This window comes from Lipophrys pholis, assembly GCF_963383615.2.
Source record: "Lipophrys pholis genome assembly, chromosome: 23".
Lineage (NCBI taxonomy): Eukaryota > Metazoa > Chordata > Actinopteri > Blenniiformes > Blenniidae > Lipophrys > Lipophrys pholis.
In genome coordinates this window covers 772,685-788,880 of record NC_137645.1, presented here as the reverse complement: position 1 = coordinate 788,880, position 16,196 = coordinate 772,685, and the positions used below count along the sequence as shown (strand labels likewise).

Here is a 16,196-nt window from a genome sequence, read left to right as displayed (position 1 = left end):
CAAGACTATTGATTCCACATTTGGAGGGAGGCAGGGAAGCTGACACATGGTCTGTGAGCAGAGGGAAGAACGTGTGAAGCCACCTTTCCCTTGCATTAGCCCACCACGAGGAATGACGGAGATTCGCTCCCCAGTTTTGACAATTCAAGTCAAGCCCAGACTGAAGCCTCATTGGCTGCACGCTTGAAACATGCCCGGCCGGAGATATGTCCGTGAGCACGCAGGTTGCCATGGTAACAGCCGTTCAGCGAGATGCAGGGCAGCTAAAGTTTGGCGAGCGTCTGAATCCTCGCACCTTGCTGCCCACCGCTGTGACCGAGCGTTTTCACACTCGCTCTCATCCCTCGGCCTCTCCTGCTGACTCCCTCTCCATCTGTCTGACTTCCTACTCACCCCCCCACCCCCCCAACCCCCCGCCCCTCCCTCCTAATTGGCTGTATCAGCCGGAGCGTCTCACTGTGTCACGCTGTGCTCCACTGAGCCCGAGTGTGTGTGCTGATCCATGTGTGTGAGCTTCTCCTCTGCTTGCAGGCTGTTGCTTGTGCTTGACTAATGACACCGGAGCTGTTGTTTTTTTGGTCCTCACACCCCCTCCTCTTCTTTATTCACAGCCTAATAGCTGGCTCCACTCCTCCATTACTGGATCCAGCCATCACTGACTTCCTCTTGCCCTTCACTGTACAGTCTGTCCCTTCTATGATTGTTCTCCATCCTTCTCATGTGTTCCCCTCCTGCAGGAGAGATTTGTCTCAGCGTTGCTGCACATCTTCTTTGAAGCTCCTTTTTGTTTGGACTGCCAGTAAATAACGTGACCTGAAAAACATCATGCAGCTTTTCTGCAGCAACACGCAAGATCTGTCCTTAGTTGTGATGAAGGTTATTATCTTCACTATATATTCTCTCTCCTCTCACATTTAATTCTGCTGTCTTCCACAGTAACAAGTTAATTCCTCGTCATTAAAGACCTGGCTTAGTTTGGAATGAGGTAAAAGAGATAAATCTCACGCTGTGGCCTGAAAAAGATGGAAAAAAACGTCTTTAACGTTGGATGTTCTGGCAACCTTTGTATGGCGTTTTGACAGAAAACTACTTAAATCACAGCGTTTGTGCCTAACCGACTGTAATCTGACCCTGAGTTGCACTTTTCTTTTTTTTTCCTGTAGCTGCACAGAAAATGTGAAAACACTTCAGCTGCCAGTTTCATTCCGAAGCACAAAGAAGGCAGATAAAAAAAATAAATAGAGATGTATATAAAAGCATCTTTCGTTGGTCAGAGTTGAGGTTTTTCACTCATTCTCAATGTCCCTCATTTAGATTATGTCGTCACTTCTTGAAACCTTTTGTCATTCACAAAGACAAACACACGTCTGTGGTCACTGCCGGTCAGACGAAGTTTACAAATCATGGTTTTTTTAGCTGGCATGGCGAGCTCCTGCTCCTGCTCCTGCTCCTGCTCCTGCTCCTGCTCCTGCTCCTGCTCCTGCTGCTGCTGCTGCTGCTGCTGCTCCTGCTCCTGCTCCTGCTCCTGCTCCTGCTCCTGCTCCTGCTCCTGCTCCTGCTCCTGCTCCTGCTCCTGCTCTTGCTCTTGCTCCTGCTCCTGCTCCTGCTCCTCCTCCTGCAGTTTGCTTTGTCCACTTTGGCCCTGCATAGCGTGTGTTTGACGTTGATTCGTCAGCCGGTCTGTGGTCCACTCCGCTCCCCTCGTGGCGTAACGTCTGCGTGTGAAGGGAGGCGACCGGAAAAAAAAAAAAGGCGAGGCAGGAGCAGAAAACGGGGGACAGCAGCGGAAATGAGCAAATAACCACCATCTGCGCCTGGAAATTATTACTATACACATTTACAACAGAGATCGTATCTGTTTCACATGAAAGGCGGTGAAATTAAGAATTTGAGAAGCTTTGATTACAAGACCCATATTGTCTTCAAACGACCTGAGTAGAACGCAGGATGTTGTGATGACCGGCTGGGTTTATTGGTGTGTGTTTTATAGTTGAGTGTGTAAAGGACGTAGTGACAGTCAGACGTGTGTGTGTGTGTGTGTAAGAGGTGAGTCACAGTCTACCGGGCCTGAAGAGGACAAACATATGCACTCAAGGATGAAATAAAGACATGCAGAAAAAACTCCTTCCATAACAACCTAATACTTCTCGTATAAATGCCAGTGTGATTGGAGGGTAATTTATGGTGAGTTATCTCCACTATAACTGCTGGATATTAATGAGGAAGTTGGTCACAAGGGACCTGCCATGGAAGTGTTTGCGTGTTTATATTTGCATATCTCCCGTCTGCTGCAATGTTTTTAAAGCCTCTGCAGAGCTCCAGTCTGCGTGGTGTGGCAGGAATTGATGGAAGTCCTCAGCAGAAAGTGACTTTAGTCCTAATTCTTCCAGCAGATTGCCGCCTGTTTGGACCATTGTCATTCTCTGGTAAGCGAGTTGCGTGTGCGGCTGTTCTTAATCTTCTCCGTGGCTTCGCTAAATGCTTTTTCTTTCTCTGTTTGAGCTTCGTTTGCATCTTCCCCCGGAGACTCTAGTCAGTTCGGTGTCCCACTAAACTTTCAAGAATTCCCCCTCGTTGTAGTTGCACAATGGCAGTGTGTTCGTGAGAGTTCACCGAGTTTCTGTTTGTTCTTGAGTTTTCCAGCCTCATACACGGTTGCTTTTTCTAACCCTTGCAGTTTTTACTGCATGCTCATGAGCCCGACACACTCATTGGTTAATTTTATAAACGGTTCAAAAATAGTCTGTGTTGAGGAACTTAATGGAAATATCCACTCAGGAGTTGTTTTGGCAGCTCAGGTCACATCCCACATCCCCATCCCTCCTATTTCCTGACATATAAAAGACTTTTATTTGTGTCTCTGGTAGGAGATGTTCGTCATTGGAGTTTCGGATGGAGACGGGAATGTGGAGCTGTTAAAGTTTCAGCACGTTTCCTCGCATGTTATCGACTCGGCGCTCCCAGATGTAGTTTAATTCAAACCAAATGAGCCGCGGTGCGCAGTCCCGATCACGTAATCTAACCACAGAGGCCCGACCTGACCCCTGATGTCATTTCACACTCTCCCTCACTCTCTGTCACACCCACATACTCTTGTGGGTTTCTTTCTATCTTTTGGATGTTTATTTCTTCCTTTTTTCCTTTACTTTGCACAGTTTGCTTGTGTAAAGGAGAAAGCCAGCGAAGCCCCAACCTAATCTCTCTTATCAGGTACATTGCTCACCTTTTAACACACCAGACCTGCGATCAACTGCCGCCGAAACGCCTCCGGAATAGTGAAAAAGGAGAAACTGGTAAACGTCTTTATAGATTTCAGAGAGAACCTGCAGAATGAGAATATTCGCTTCACATTATCTGGAGGATGCAACTGTGTTCATGTGTCACGTTTGGTGTGAAAAAAGCCCCCCAGCCACGTCCACCAGTCGATGTAACGCGAGCTAAAAGGTGACGAGAAGTCAGTACGTTGACTTGTCAACCAGCGCAGCGCCTCCAGTGACGGGTCCCGCTCATTAACCTACTTCCTGTTGTCGGACCTCGCTCGCTGCTGCTGGACCAAAGTCACGATTCCCCGAGATGTGGAAACTACAACGACCCAGCAGCTTATCTTCATCCTGCTCGGTTTTTCCCAATCCTCTTGACACTCTCTGATCTGGATGAATTTGTCTAAAGATAGGCACGTCCTCCTCCTCATCTTCCTCCTCCCGCCTCTTCAGCCTCCTCGGTAACGGATGTGCTTTCTCTCAGAATTATAGATTTGCTTTCCCAGAACTCACTCGGCATCGCCATGCTCCTTTATTTTTTTGCATGAGACAAGACTGCCAGAGACGCCACCGAGACGACCTTTGACCTTCCGTCTCTCACCCCAGGCCCTCCGAGCCGTCACTGGAGACAGATAAATGGCGGTCATGCGCTGACAAGGGAGGAAGAGCATGAGGAGGAGGAGCAGGGCACGCGGTGATGCCCCCCCCCCCCCCCCCCCACCCCCCCCCCACCCCCCCCCCAGGTCATGCTCCAGAAGCTTAAAAGCCGGGCCTCAGGTGGTAATTCACTTAAACCTGCAGCAGCATTTCCCCTGATTCCATTAGGACAGCTCTCGCCGTGCTCTTTGTTTTTGGGGACATTTGCTCTGTTTCTCTGTTTTCTGTTTGGTGGCCGTTGTGAAGCCCCCCCAGGCCGACTCGTTCCCAGCTTGTGTATTTACGTATGGAAACACCTCGGCGAGCGACGGCAAACGGCGTGCGTGTTTGTCTTCTTCTCTCCGCTGTGATGTCATGTTTTTCTGGTTAAGTTAGCTATTTCCATACACGGGAACCCACAAATACATGTGTGTGACCTGGAGGGGCCCGAACGGAGCCACATGGAACCATGTAATTTCTACTAAAGCAATCGGTTGCGTCCTCCTGTCATTTTCCATTTTAACCGCTGGGTCGATCCTAAAGACTATGGAGTGCGGGGATCCATTTGGACTCCCCCTATGACCCCTCCCACCCCGTTTAAGTGGCACAAACAGGCCGACAGACAGCTGGAGTTTCCTGCCAAGAAACAGGCCATGAGGGAAATTAGGAATCCTGCACATCCTGGCTATTTCCTGGTCCGACTCCCACATGTTCTCGGATGTCATTTCAATACACACACACACACACACACGTATTTCTATTTATTCTGTGTATTTGTTTTTGTTTGCGTACTTTGACTCCATCAAGTCCGTTCCTGTTGGGTTCACTGCCACTGCAGGAAGTGATCCATCGTCGGCTCTTGGTACCAGCAGGAGTATTTTTTCAGAGATTGCTTGATTTGCTGTTTCTGTTTCATCGCCATTCACATACCGACCACTTTTGTCACATTCTTCCAACCACCAGACGTGACCCCCAGACATACAGGTTACCTCCGGAGCTCGCCACTGAACTCGTCCCACCAGGACGTTTGGCCAGATCTAAAGAACAGGGGTCACTGGAGGGGTTAATCCCGGGCTGGTACAGTCCCCACTAGTGACTGACACCACATAGCGTGGATAACAGGAAGGAGTGACACGCTCTGAAAACATCAATGGGATTACTCAGGAATATTCCATCTGACTGGACTGTATCGGGGCGCTGGACTGTACCAGATCTGTTGCACTTGTTTCCTAGTTCTAGTGTCTGAATGTATTTATTGCCTTTATAATCAAATTCCAAGAGTCTCTAAACAGCTAGTGGATTTGTCTTTCTTTTAATATTTGTATATAACATATTAAAAGTGGACGATGCATAAATGGAGTAATAATTGCGAGCGCCGCAGCTTTGGAGTCGGTCCAATCATCACAGGCGTGACTCCTGCAGCTCCTCTCTGTCCTTCCACTTGACAAATGTATCAGCAGATTAGATAACATTGTTCCTTGTTGCACACTGACATTTGTGAGTATCCAACCCCCCCAATCACCCTCTCAGGTTGGTGAATATCAGATGGTCTAAACTGTGCCAGCGCCCGGCTGTGACAGAAATGATAAGCGACGGACGTCAGCACGCGTCAAGGCTGCATGACATCCAAAAAATAGGTTTTGTTGTATCCTACTTGAAGCTTTATCTGCTGTGATTTGTCTTTGGCCTTGATTTAATGTTTTCTGTTGCGTTATGTCTACTGGAAAGTGTTTTTGTGAAGAGAAGACTCATGCGCGATGTAATCCAGGAGAAGTACTAGTATTTGTCGAGTAATCTTTCTATAGGTAAATCATGATTTTGCCACAGATATTTAATTCTGCTTGTTGATGCTGAAGTTCAATATTTTAGCATCAATGGTGGAAGAATCCATATTTGACTGATCTAAAGATAATTGATTACTTTCTGTTACTAGAGTTCAGACAAACAGCATCTTTTTGTCCACTAGAGGGAGCTATTTTACCACAATACCAGCTGAGCTTTCACACTGAACATCACACATGGTGTGAACTATGGCCATTAGCACCCCACACCGCTGATTTAATGACCTCCCTCCACGTTCAAATGCCAAATGACGAAGGATTTCATGCTGGGATGTTTGTATACTTGAGGAAGATGCTCTGCTCCTCTTCCTCTTTCTCTTTTCAGCCATCTCAGGCTGGAAGTGAAGCTTCTGAGTGTGTCTGTGCCGATCAGCAGCAGCACTACAGACACCGTACAGACACTACAGGGCATTTCAGTGATCACATAGCGCACGGCGCCCGCTAGGGGTCCGGGAGTGGTTGTCATGGTAACAGGCAGTGAGGTTGGCTTGAGCTGAGCTCAAGGTTTTTCTTTTTTTTTTTATACTGCTATGTGGGTGTGACCTGATATACTGTGTATATTTCTGTACATCACTATTCCTGATGTTCTATGGATTTCCTCTCGCTGCAGATGGAGCAGGTATCCGACGATGAGCTGGACCATGGAGCCGAGGAGGACAGTGACAAGGAGGACCAGGACCTGGACAAGATGTTTGGAGCCTGGCTGGGAGAGCTGGATAAGCTCACACAGGTCAGGAGAGACACGCACACAAAAACACACCCACACAGGTAGAAGAGAGTCGAAATAAAGAAAGAATGAGCTGCACCATCGCCCTTCTAATCCGGTCTCTAGTCCCCTCCCCTCCTCCACCACACTGACTGTGTTGGTGTGTGAGTCTGGCCGGCAGACGCGGTGGTGAAGATGATTTGACTGTGTGTTTTAGAGTCTGGATGACGGCAGGCCACAGAAAGTGCTGCAGAAGCCGCCTCTCAGGCAGGAGACGAACATGGCCAACTTCTCCTACCGCTTCTCCATGTACAACATCAACGGTGAGACCTCGCTCCTTCCAGCTTCCTGCCCCCCCCGACCCCCACCCCACCTCTCTGGCTTCATCACCTCCTGTGTCGTTGCTCTCTGCAGAGGCCTTGAACCAGGGAGACGCGGTGGACCTGGACGCCCTGATGGCCGACCTGTGCTCCATTGAGCAGGAGCTCAGCACCATCTCCAGACCCAACTCCACCTCCCGCGGCCAGACCAAAGGCCAGCAGCGGGGCCCCGGGGGGCGCAGTGCCAGCACCAAGCACTCCGGCATCAGTGGAGGGGGCAGCAGCGGAGGTAGTACCCCCACATAGCAGCATTACAAGCCCCATTTCATCTATTGCTCTGATTTGGGGCACAGTGGATGGGGAGGACGAGTTAAGCAATAAAAACATGGATGGCTCTCATCTAAAATTGTATTTGCTGAGGTTTAGGAGGGACTTTATATCAACAAAATATAGAAAACACCAGCAATCTGAATTGAAAGATGGTTAACTTTGCATGTTTCTGTATTTTCTGCACACACGCTGGTGTTTTCCCAACGCCGAGGTCGGTGCAGATGCTCACTCATTTATGTCCTGTTGACTGCAGAGAACACGAAGGGAAATTTGCATGATGGTTTCTCAAAGATTCAGTCAGACAATACAAAGCTTTATTTTCTTTGAATTACTACATCTTCTACAAAATATAAGGAAAAAAATAGTTTTTCTGTTCATCATTGGTAAACACTGTTGATTCCAATGTATTTACTTGGAAGGAACTCCAGATTTCTTGCAGTTTCTCTTCTTCTTGTTGTATGATGGTGCTTGTCATCTCTCTGAGGTGTTTCATTTCATTTCAACCCTCACAGGAAGCACCAGTAGCAGTACCCGGGCCTCGCCAGCCAACACGGTCCGGGGCGGCAGCGTCAACGCTCGCCCCCCGGCATCCAACATCTCGCTGGACGACATCACGTCCCAGCTGGAGAAGGCCTCGCTCAGCATGGACGAAGCAGCCCGCCAGACGTCCTCCTCCTCCTCTTCGTCCTCGTCCTCCTTCTCCTCCGCCACGCTGCGGCGGCCCTCGTCCGGATCGTCGGGCGGCGGCGGCGGGCAGCACCGCAGGACGGGCTCCGTGGGCGCGGTCAGCGAGCAGGAGGCTGCGTCCCAGCGGTCCAGTGTGAATTCAGCATGTGCCTCCGCTTCCAGCATGGACTCCCTGGACACTGACAAAGTGACGGGAGGGGAGGTGGAGGGTCGCAGCAGCCCGGGCACCCAGGGACAAAACCAGACCAGCACCGAGGTAAGAGAAACGCTCAAACACGCTCCTCACACACGTCCAGCACGTAGAACTTATCCGCTGGTATCAGAACAACAATCCTGAGTGGGTTTGTGTGACGCGGTCATGTGACGGTAAGCGTGTGAGTCAGTCTTGAGGTCAGTTCACCTTCTGCATGTGAAGAATTCCGAAAATCCAAAGCTCGATGAGATTGAACTGACCTCAATCCAGCATCTGCATGCTTAACACACACAGCGTGACGTTTGCCTGCACCACGCAGTGCATTGTAATCTCAAGTGTGACTTGGATCACAATGTTAATGCCCAAAGTTGTTTTCACTCCTGAAGCAAAATATCCTCAGATATTTTTGCCTGGAACCATCTTGCATGTCATCACTGCATGTGTTTACATTGTGTGTTTGCATTTTCCCCCCCTGACATATACGTGCCCGCTATCCACACACAAACATGGCTGCACCTCATGGCTTTCCCAGCATGTCACACTGCGAAGGGCCAACGGTAAGCCGGCCAGGCGGCAGCTTGACTTCGCCCCTCCAGACGGTGAAGTGGACCGAGCCACCGTAAGTGCATGTGTGCGACGCTTGCATGTCCAGCGTGAGGCGATCACAAACACTTTAGCTCCTGCACAGTATGGAGGCTCTTTTAAACCTCTTGGTTTGACCTGTGAAGCTACAAAAACTATAATGGGAACGGTGTCTTAATGACTTTGGTTGCTGTGCAGTGTTTGCATGTGTATCCGTGTGTGTGTGTGTTGTGAAAGAGGTGTGTGTGAGAGGCAGTGGAAGGTCTGGACTCGTGTTTTCCTTGTGCATACTCCTCACAATCATTGCTCCTTTACCCACAGCTGAAGCTAACCGCTTCTCTCATTTCCACGCAAACAAACGATCAGCAAACCCTCCTAGAATCACTGACTTCTCTGTGTTTTGTCTGTTCCTGTGCTCTCCTGTCTCCTCCTCACCCAAGCACTCCTATCTGGACCGAGAAACCTCGCTCATTCTGAAAAGCATAGCAGGAAAGCCTTCTCACCTCCTGACCAAGGTGATTTCTCCATACACTTGCTTTTCTTTCTTTCTTTCTTTCTTCTTCTGTGTGTGTCTCTTATGCTCTGCATGTCTTCTTTTTTTTTGTTGTTGTTGAAAAATCCATGTTGGAAACGCTCAGAGAACATTTCCAACTCCCCGACAGAAGAAGGCCAAACTGGCTCTTGTGTGTGTTTTAGTCGGATTAAAAAAAAAAAAGAAAAAATGAATGAACAACATGGATTTTTCCTTCATCATTGATTAACTTGCACATGTATTGAAGACACTTGCTTTTTTTATGAGTCTGTATTTTCCTTTTATTTTCATTTTCTCTCCAGTTTGCTCGCTTTACATTTGCATTTCGTCAGAAGAAGAAGAAGCAGCCGTTCATTAAATTATTATATCAGAATTGATATCTTTAGAGGCCTAAGACTTTTTAATTCATCAATACAAAGATCCCTCATGTAGATGAGTAGCAGTGTGCTGTTGGCCACTTCTCATCAGATGTTGGTTGCAGGAGTTTGTTTCTGTGTTTAGGCTGATCACATGAGTGCAGATTTGTGATTGTAAAGTTGAGCCCAGTTAATTCTGAGAGTATCTCTAATCTTGGTTGGAATAATTCTTTGTTCTGGAAACTTCAAGAGGATTTAGCGCTATGCTTTTCATACTCCAACTCATTTTCCAAAAGGGCCACATGAAAAATGAGCACCGCTATTGAAGTTTACTTGAGTTTTGCTTAATAAGAATTATCGATTGATCAAAAGCAGTTTTGTTTTTTTATACAATCTTCATGAGCTACTGTTGCTCGGTGCCACTTGTCATGACGGCATTTTTCTAAACTGTGAGTACATAAAGACTATGGAATATTTTTTCATTAACTTCTAACGCAATAATGTGAAACATTTGACCATTTTTAGATGTATTATGGCCAATAATACCGATAACTTAGATTTGATTCAGGATTTTCCAATGACACCCTGAGGACCAGTCAAACACAGTTGACAGACCGTCACACACAAGATAAAGTCCCCAAAAATGTCAAAGCCCACAGACGCACAAAGAGAATGTACGATCTCCACACAGAAAGCAAACCCCAGCTGCCTGAGCCACTCGGAGATGAATAAACTACTGTGCAAGACTTTCATCACATGAAAACAGCAAGAATAACAAAACTTTAGCGTGGAACAATGAGTCCTGGGAGTGATGCGTGCCCCCGCAGAGCCCAGATCATAACCGAGATACAGAAGGATTTAAAGCAGATTACATCCTGCGCTGATTCCTGGGCTGTTAACTGGCCTGCACGTACCTGTGAAGCCTTCACACTGCTGTAGGACGGCGGTGAAGCTGGCTCAGCCGGCTCTCAACTCGTCCCGCCAGTGATTTTAGAAGCGCCGTGGATTTCTGTTCTACATTTTGCATTAGGCGACGCTGAGATGAACAGCAACTCCTAAGCATCAGCCTCCACAGTGAGCATGAGAACAGTTTAGAAACGAGGAGGCCCTGCAGGCTGTGAGGCGGTTTGTGTGTTCGTGTTACTCTTTCCACCAGAGAACGGAGGAGAGCGAGCCGCAGATACTTCCTCCCTCTCCCCGCCAATCAGAATACTGAATGAGGGTGTGGGAGAAGAAGAGAGCGGAGCGACATCAAAGGAAGACGGTGCCGGCAGTTGTTTTTTTCTTCCTTCTCTGCGAGGCAGGAGAGGCTTTTGGAAAATTGGCTCTGGTGTGAAAGTGGAGGGTAAAGATGCCTGTGGAATCGGAATCAGACTAATGTCTAATAAAGAGCAGGGCGGGGGTGTCGTGGTGAGAGGGAATAATGGCTGGGGGGGGGGGGGGGGGCGGGCGATGGACTCTGGACTGTAATCGGCACAGCCTCCATGACCTGAGCTGGAGCGTCTCTGCTGTCAGTGACTAAAGCCTGCCACACTGTGTTGGACAAACACAGACGTGGGGACCGTTGCATTAATGTGAATGCACACTGGAGTCGGTCAAGTGAAAAAAGTAGTCTGGGTCAAGGAGGAGGGGAGGCTGCTGAGATAAGAGGCTTGGGTTGCAGTTGTAAATACCCCATTTACCCTTTTTTCTTCCACATGTGACTTTAAATATTCCCCAGTTCAGCTCGTCTCTCACCCACATTCCACTCCGTGTCCTTGTCAGTGCAGGTTAGCGCCGAGCGGTCGAGTCAGTCATGGTCGCCCTCCTCCTCCTGATTGGTGAAAGGTCTCGCAACTGGGGCTCGATGGTTGGCCGACCCCCCCTATTGTCCTGTTTGGGGGGGATTATGCTCCATCGATTGGGCACGCTCCTAAACCTCTGCATGTGTTCTAAAGAGGACGTGATGGAGAGGGAGGCGAGCAGAGCGGGTGGGAGAAGGAAAGGGGGAGGGGCGTCGTCCTCCCCGCCGTCTCACTTGGAGTTGTAGTCAAATCGTGCTCGTCTCCGAGGCACATGTGTGGATGTCCCAGCATCCCTGCCAGCTGGACCAATGGACGCAGGAAGCCCGGCTGAGGATCCAGGAGGAATAACTTTGTGTTTTCTGCAGACAGACAGTGACTCTTCCTGCCAACGTTTTTTTTAAACACACTGCTGTCAGGATGGTTTCTGTTTTAGATCAGATTTTCCCGTCTTGAGGTGAAAGCTCTTCCGATCCGACACCAATCCGCAGCTTCTCGCCCTTTGGGGATCTTCTACTATTGTTTTCCCGCCGCTCTGGAGCAACATCAAAGGGACCTGCTGCAGCTCCATGTGAATCCACCATGAAACCATAAACTGGGCGCCATGTTCGACACGCCACAGTCAGATCGTCTGTGACTTGGCGTCCCGGCTCTTTATTGATTGCATATCGGCACATCTGATCACTCCCTCCAACCTGTAGCATGGAGGTGATGGCGTCTTGTTGGAGGGGCCAGGTAAGCTGCCCGGAGTGCGACGCCCTCACACCTTCCCGCCACGAGCTGGCGTGACCAGACGGTGTGGACGGCTGCTCGCAGTTTAATGAAGTTGTGTGTGTGTGTGCATGAGGTCTTTTTGCTGGGGTGGAGACTGGAGAGCATGGCCGACCAGGATGAGGCAAGCCTGTGAAATCAGAAATGTTAACCGTGCCTTTTGTGTCCGTCCAGGAGGAGCAAGCTGCCAAGCTGAAGGCCGAGAAGATTCGAGTCGCTCTGGAGAAAATCAAGGAGGCGCAGGTGAAAAAGGTAGCGTCACCCTTTGTTTCCCTCTCTTGGCGGACACATCTTAAACTCAGACTCAGTTTCTCGCTTATAAAAAAGCTTTTCCGACTCGTACAATCGCTGCTGTCATGGTCACATTCGCTGCGTCTCTTTGTGAACTTCATCCACAGCGAGGCGGTGAAGCGCACAGAAAATAGGTCATTGCAGTGTTTGATTATGTGCATCTGCTTGGGGAGGGAGCGGGGAATCAGACGGGGTGTGCAAGTTGAGAGACAATGCAGACGTGTTATTTAACCCCAAGCAGCCAAAGAAACGCTGGTTTTTAAGTCGTGACGCGTGTTCGCCCTTTGGGGAGTGTGTGTGGGGTTGCTTTGGCTCCGAGTGAGTGCAGAATGGTGTCCTTTCTACGGTCAGTGAATAGTGGAAGCTCTGCAGTGTCTCTGGAGTTGACTCTGCCAAGTGGATAGAAAAGGACAGGATAATGGGTGCTGGTACAGAGAAGCAGGCTCAAAACACTGGAGGCTGCTGTGATGTGATGAATCACTTTGTCAGCATTTTACAACCAAGAATCACGCCTCACTATTTTCTGGATTCTCGACAGTTTGATTCCTACATTCTTGTTGTTATTGAAATGTCTTCTCATTTGTATATTTGGGGGGTCTTTCCTGTGAGGAATATAGGTCAGACCCCCCCACCCCCACCCTGTGGCTGAGCCTCATGGCCCCCCCCCCCCCAGGCTTGTCATTGGTTTACGTTTGGGTTCAGTCGTCTGCAGCGGTTCGCTGGTTGGATGTGTGGGTGACGGGATGAGGAAACCTACAGGGGTCAAGGAATTGAGGGCAGGTTTTGGTTTAAGAGGCTGTTGGAAGCTGGATTTGGCACGAGTGGGGGGTCACGTTCAGACTCACTCCAGAATGTTGCTTGTGGAAGGTTTGGTTGGTACCGTCAGTCTTTCTGCAGCTATGATGGGACGACACTGTGTTGCATGAATAAACTTCAGTAGATAATCATAATTACACGACTCAGTGTTTTCTGGGTGTTGATATAGCCGTTAATTCCTCTTCATTTGCAACACACTATTTTCATTATTGTTAAAATGTTGATTTATATTCTTCTATTCCATGAAAACTGTTGTTTGGGTGCAGAAAATGTACTTAAAGCATTTCACTGCACATTATTATACTAGGTATAATTGTTGCGTGTGCTGAATAAAGGACGTGACTTGACATTCAGAGCAGACTTGTAGTCATTTGTTCAGAGTTCTCCAGGTATAACTAATGCTATTGACCTCATTGATGGAGTCTGAGCAATAGAAATGTGGATGATTTAGGATTTAACACAAAAAAGAAAATGGTTATGATGAAGGAAAAACTCTTGTTTTGTAAGTTAGATATAAAAACGTTGATCATTTTCAGGTCAGTAAAGTTTCACCCTCGCCAGCAGAGGGCCAAAACTTGGGACAATAGTGGAAGATGATTTAATAAAACACGCCACCCATGAGCTTCACCTTCATTTCTTGCCCTCCTCTTCCTCAGCTGGTGATCAGGGTCCACATGTCAGACGAGAGCTCGAAGACGATGATGGTGGACGAGCGGCAGACGGTCAGGCAGGTGCTGGATAGCCTGCTGGACAAATCGCACTGTGGCTACAGTCCCGACTGGTCCCTGGTGGAGACCATCACCGAGCTGCAGATGGGTAAGAGATGAGTTTTGTGAAGGTGCACAGCTGAAGATCTTGCTCCACCTAGAAAAAATTGAAATCCCCAGAGGGCGGACATTAAGTAGACACTGCAGCACCATCCAAAGAAACACTGCCTATCTCACATCTCATCCTTATTCCTCCTCCTCCTCCTCCTCTCTCCTTTTTGTTCTCAGAGCGTATCTTTGAAGATCATGAGAACCTGGTGGAGAACCTTTTAAACTGGACACGAGACAGCCACAACAAGCTCATGTTCATTGAGCGCATCGAGAAATACGCTCTTTTCAAAAACCCCCAGGTGAGCGCCCGTCGCACGTTCAGCAGGGAGCACGCAGCCTGTCCGCTCGGTGTGTGAATGCTGTATGTACAGAAGCATTGTTTATGCATGCTGAGAGGCTGCGCAGCCACACAACTTGCAGAGAGACCCAGGGAGTGTGTGTGTGTGTGAGTGTGTGTGTGTGAGTGTGTAGGAGACCTGGAAGTAGGTCAAACCTCTAAAGCCAGTAAAAGTGAATCATTTATTTAACATAAGACGAGGTGAGCTGTAGAGTTCACCCCCCTTCTGCTCTCCTCAATCACCCCCAGAACTATTTGTTGGGGCGGAAGGAGACATCGGAGATGGCTGACAGGAACAAAGAGGCTTTATTAGAGGTAGGGGTGAGTCTTTCCTGTCGCCGTTACTCATTGGTGGAGGCTTGCCTTTAAATAAGTCTGTGTTTGTATCAGGAATGTTTCTGTGGCGGCTCGGTGTCCGTCCCCGAGATCGAGGGTGTCCTGTGGCTCAAAGAGGACGGGAAGAAGTCGTGGAAGAAGCGCTACTTTCTCCTCAGGGCCTCGGGGATCTACTACGTCCCCAAAGGCAAAGCCAAGGTCAGTTGGTAGAGACGGAGTCCAGCAGATACTCAGACACAATGAAGAGACAGAAATCAGGCTGAGCTCCCTGCATGCTGAGTCCCACTGATGGCATTTCCTGTTATGGGGCCAGATCGCTTTGAACAACAGAAACACATGCTTTCATATTTATTTATTTATTTCTCAAGCTCGACTTCCTGTGCACATGTGCTCTATTTTTACATCTGTCAGCAGAGATTGTAACTCCGTTTGCAGTCGCTGCCAATGTGTTTATCATTATGCAGAAGATAAATAAAGAAATAGTCCCTTAATGTGTTTAAGTGCCGTCCCGGGCCCTCAGCGAAGCTTCCTCTCTGCTCATGCATCAGAGCGTTCCCTCTGTCTTAACAGGCGTCCAGAGATCTGGTGTGCTTCCTGCAGTTAGACCATGTCAACGTGTATTACGGCCAGGACTACCGCAGCAAGTACAAGGCTCCGACTGACTACTGTCTGGCTCTCAAGGTGACGTCCTGTCAATGTGTCTTTAACGTGTTTAATGATTGGAAATGTACTGGCGTCAACACACACACATTTGTTCAGTTATTTACTGCAGTTCAAGAGGTTTATAGCTTGAAGTGGTACAAAGGGAAGTAGTGAACTATTAGAGGTAAAAGTGTAGAAGTCAATTAATTGTTGATGCTCAGTTTATTCTGTCCTCAACATACATTACATTGAATTAACCTCTTACTTTTCAATTTTTGTAAATAAAAAAAGAGAAAACTAATAAAAAGATTTCAGACGAATAAATAAAGGTCACACAGGTTCACAGTGGATAACATGGTTTTGTTAACAGGAGATTCCACATGTTGGATTCCCGCTCCTATTTATTTGTGTACAATTCCTTGCAGCACCCGCAAATCCAGAAGAAGTCCCAGTACATAAAGTACCTGTGCTGCGATGACGTGAGGACGCTGCACCAGTGGGTGAACGGGATCCGCATCGCCAAGGTGGGCTTCCACCTCAACGCTCTTTCCTTCTGTTGTTGTTGTTGTTGTTGAAATGAAATGAAATGCCAACTCGTGGTAAACATTGTGCTGCAGTACGGGAAGCAGTTGTACATGAACTACCAGGAGGCCATGAAGAGGACGGAGGCAGCCTACGACTGGTCGTCTCTCTCCACCTCCAGCATCCGCTCCGGCTCCAGCTCGGCCAGCATACCTGGTGAGCGGGTTTCCTAACTCCAGCTCCACAGAGAGCCTGGAATGCCACTGTGAATGATGTGTTTTGTTGTTTGTTCCTTCAGAGTCTCAGTCGAACCATTCGGGTCACTCAGACAGCGGCGTGGACACCAGCTCCTCCCACGGCCGGTCCCAGAGTGTGGTCAGCTCCATCTTCTCTGAGGCTTGGAAGAGAGGCACTCAGATTGAGGAGAACACCAAGGTAC

The 16,196-nt window shown here is 48.5% G+C and overlaps 1 protein-coding gene across 2 annotated transcripts in view; it reads left to right on the top strand.

The window, feature by feature from the left end:
* raph1b (Ras association (RalGDS/AF-6) and pleckstrin homology domains 1b) overlaps positions 1-16,196 on the top strand; it is a 33,973-nt gene that overhangs the window by 13,579 nt on the left and 4,198 nt on the right. Inside the window, exons 3-17 of one of the 2 annotated variants that reach the window (XM_080493119.1) lie at positions 6,348-6,467; positions 6,661-6,766; positions 6,858-7,052; positions 7,606-8,036; positions 8,506-8,592; positions 8,996-9,070; positions 12,170-12,247; positions 13,759-13,918; positions 14,098-14,219; positions 14,507-14,572; positions 14,648-14,791; positions 15,164-15,274; positions 15,661-15,759; positions 15,853-15,973; positions 16,056-16,192. In XM_080493119.1, coding sequence (XP_080349245.1) covers positions 6,348-6,467; positions 6,661-6,766; positions 6,858-7,052; positions 7,606-8,036; positions 8,506-8,592; positions 8,996-9,070; positions 12,170-12,247; positions 13,759-13,918; positions 14,098-14,219; positions 14,507-14,572; positions 14,648-14,791; positions 15,164-15,274; positions 15,661-15,759; positions 15,853-15,973; positions 16,056-16,192 — 2,052 coding nt within the window. The remainder of the gene's footprint in view (positions 1-6,347; positions 6,468-6,660; positions 6,767-6,857; positions 7,053-7,605; positions 8,037-8,505; positions 8,593-8,995; positions 9,071-12,169; positions 12,248-13,758; positions 13,919-14,097; positions 14,220-14,506; positions 14,573-14,647; positions 14,792-15,163; positions 15,275-15,660; positions 15,760-15,852; positions 15,974-16,055; positions 16,193-16,196) is intronic. The other variant, XM_080493120.1, reaches the window with a different exon arrangement.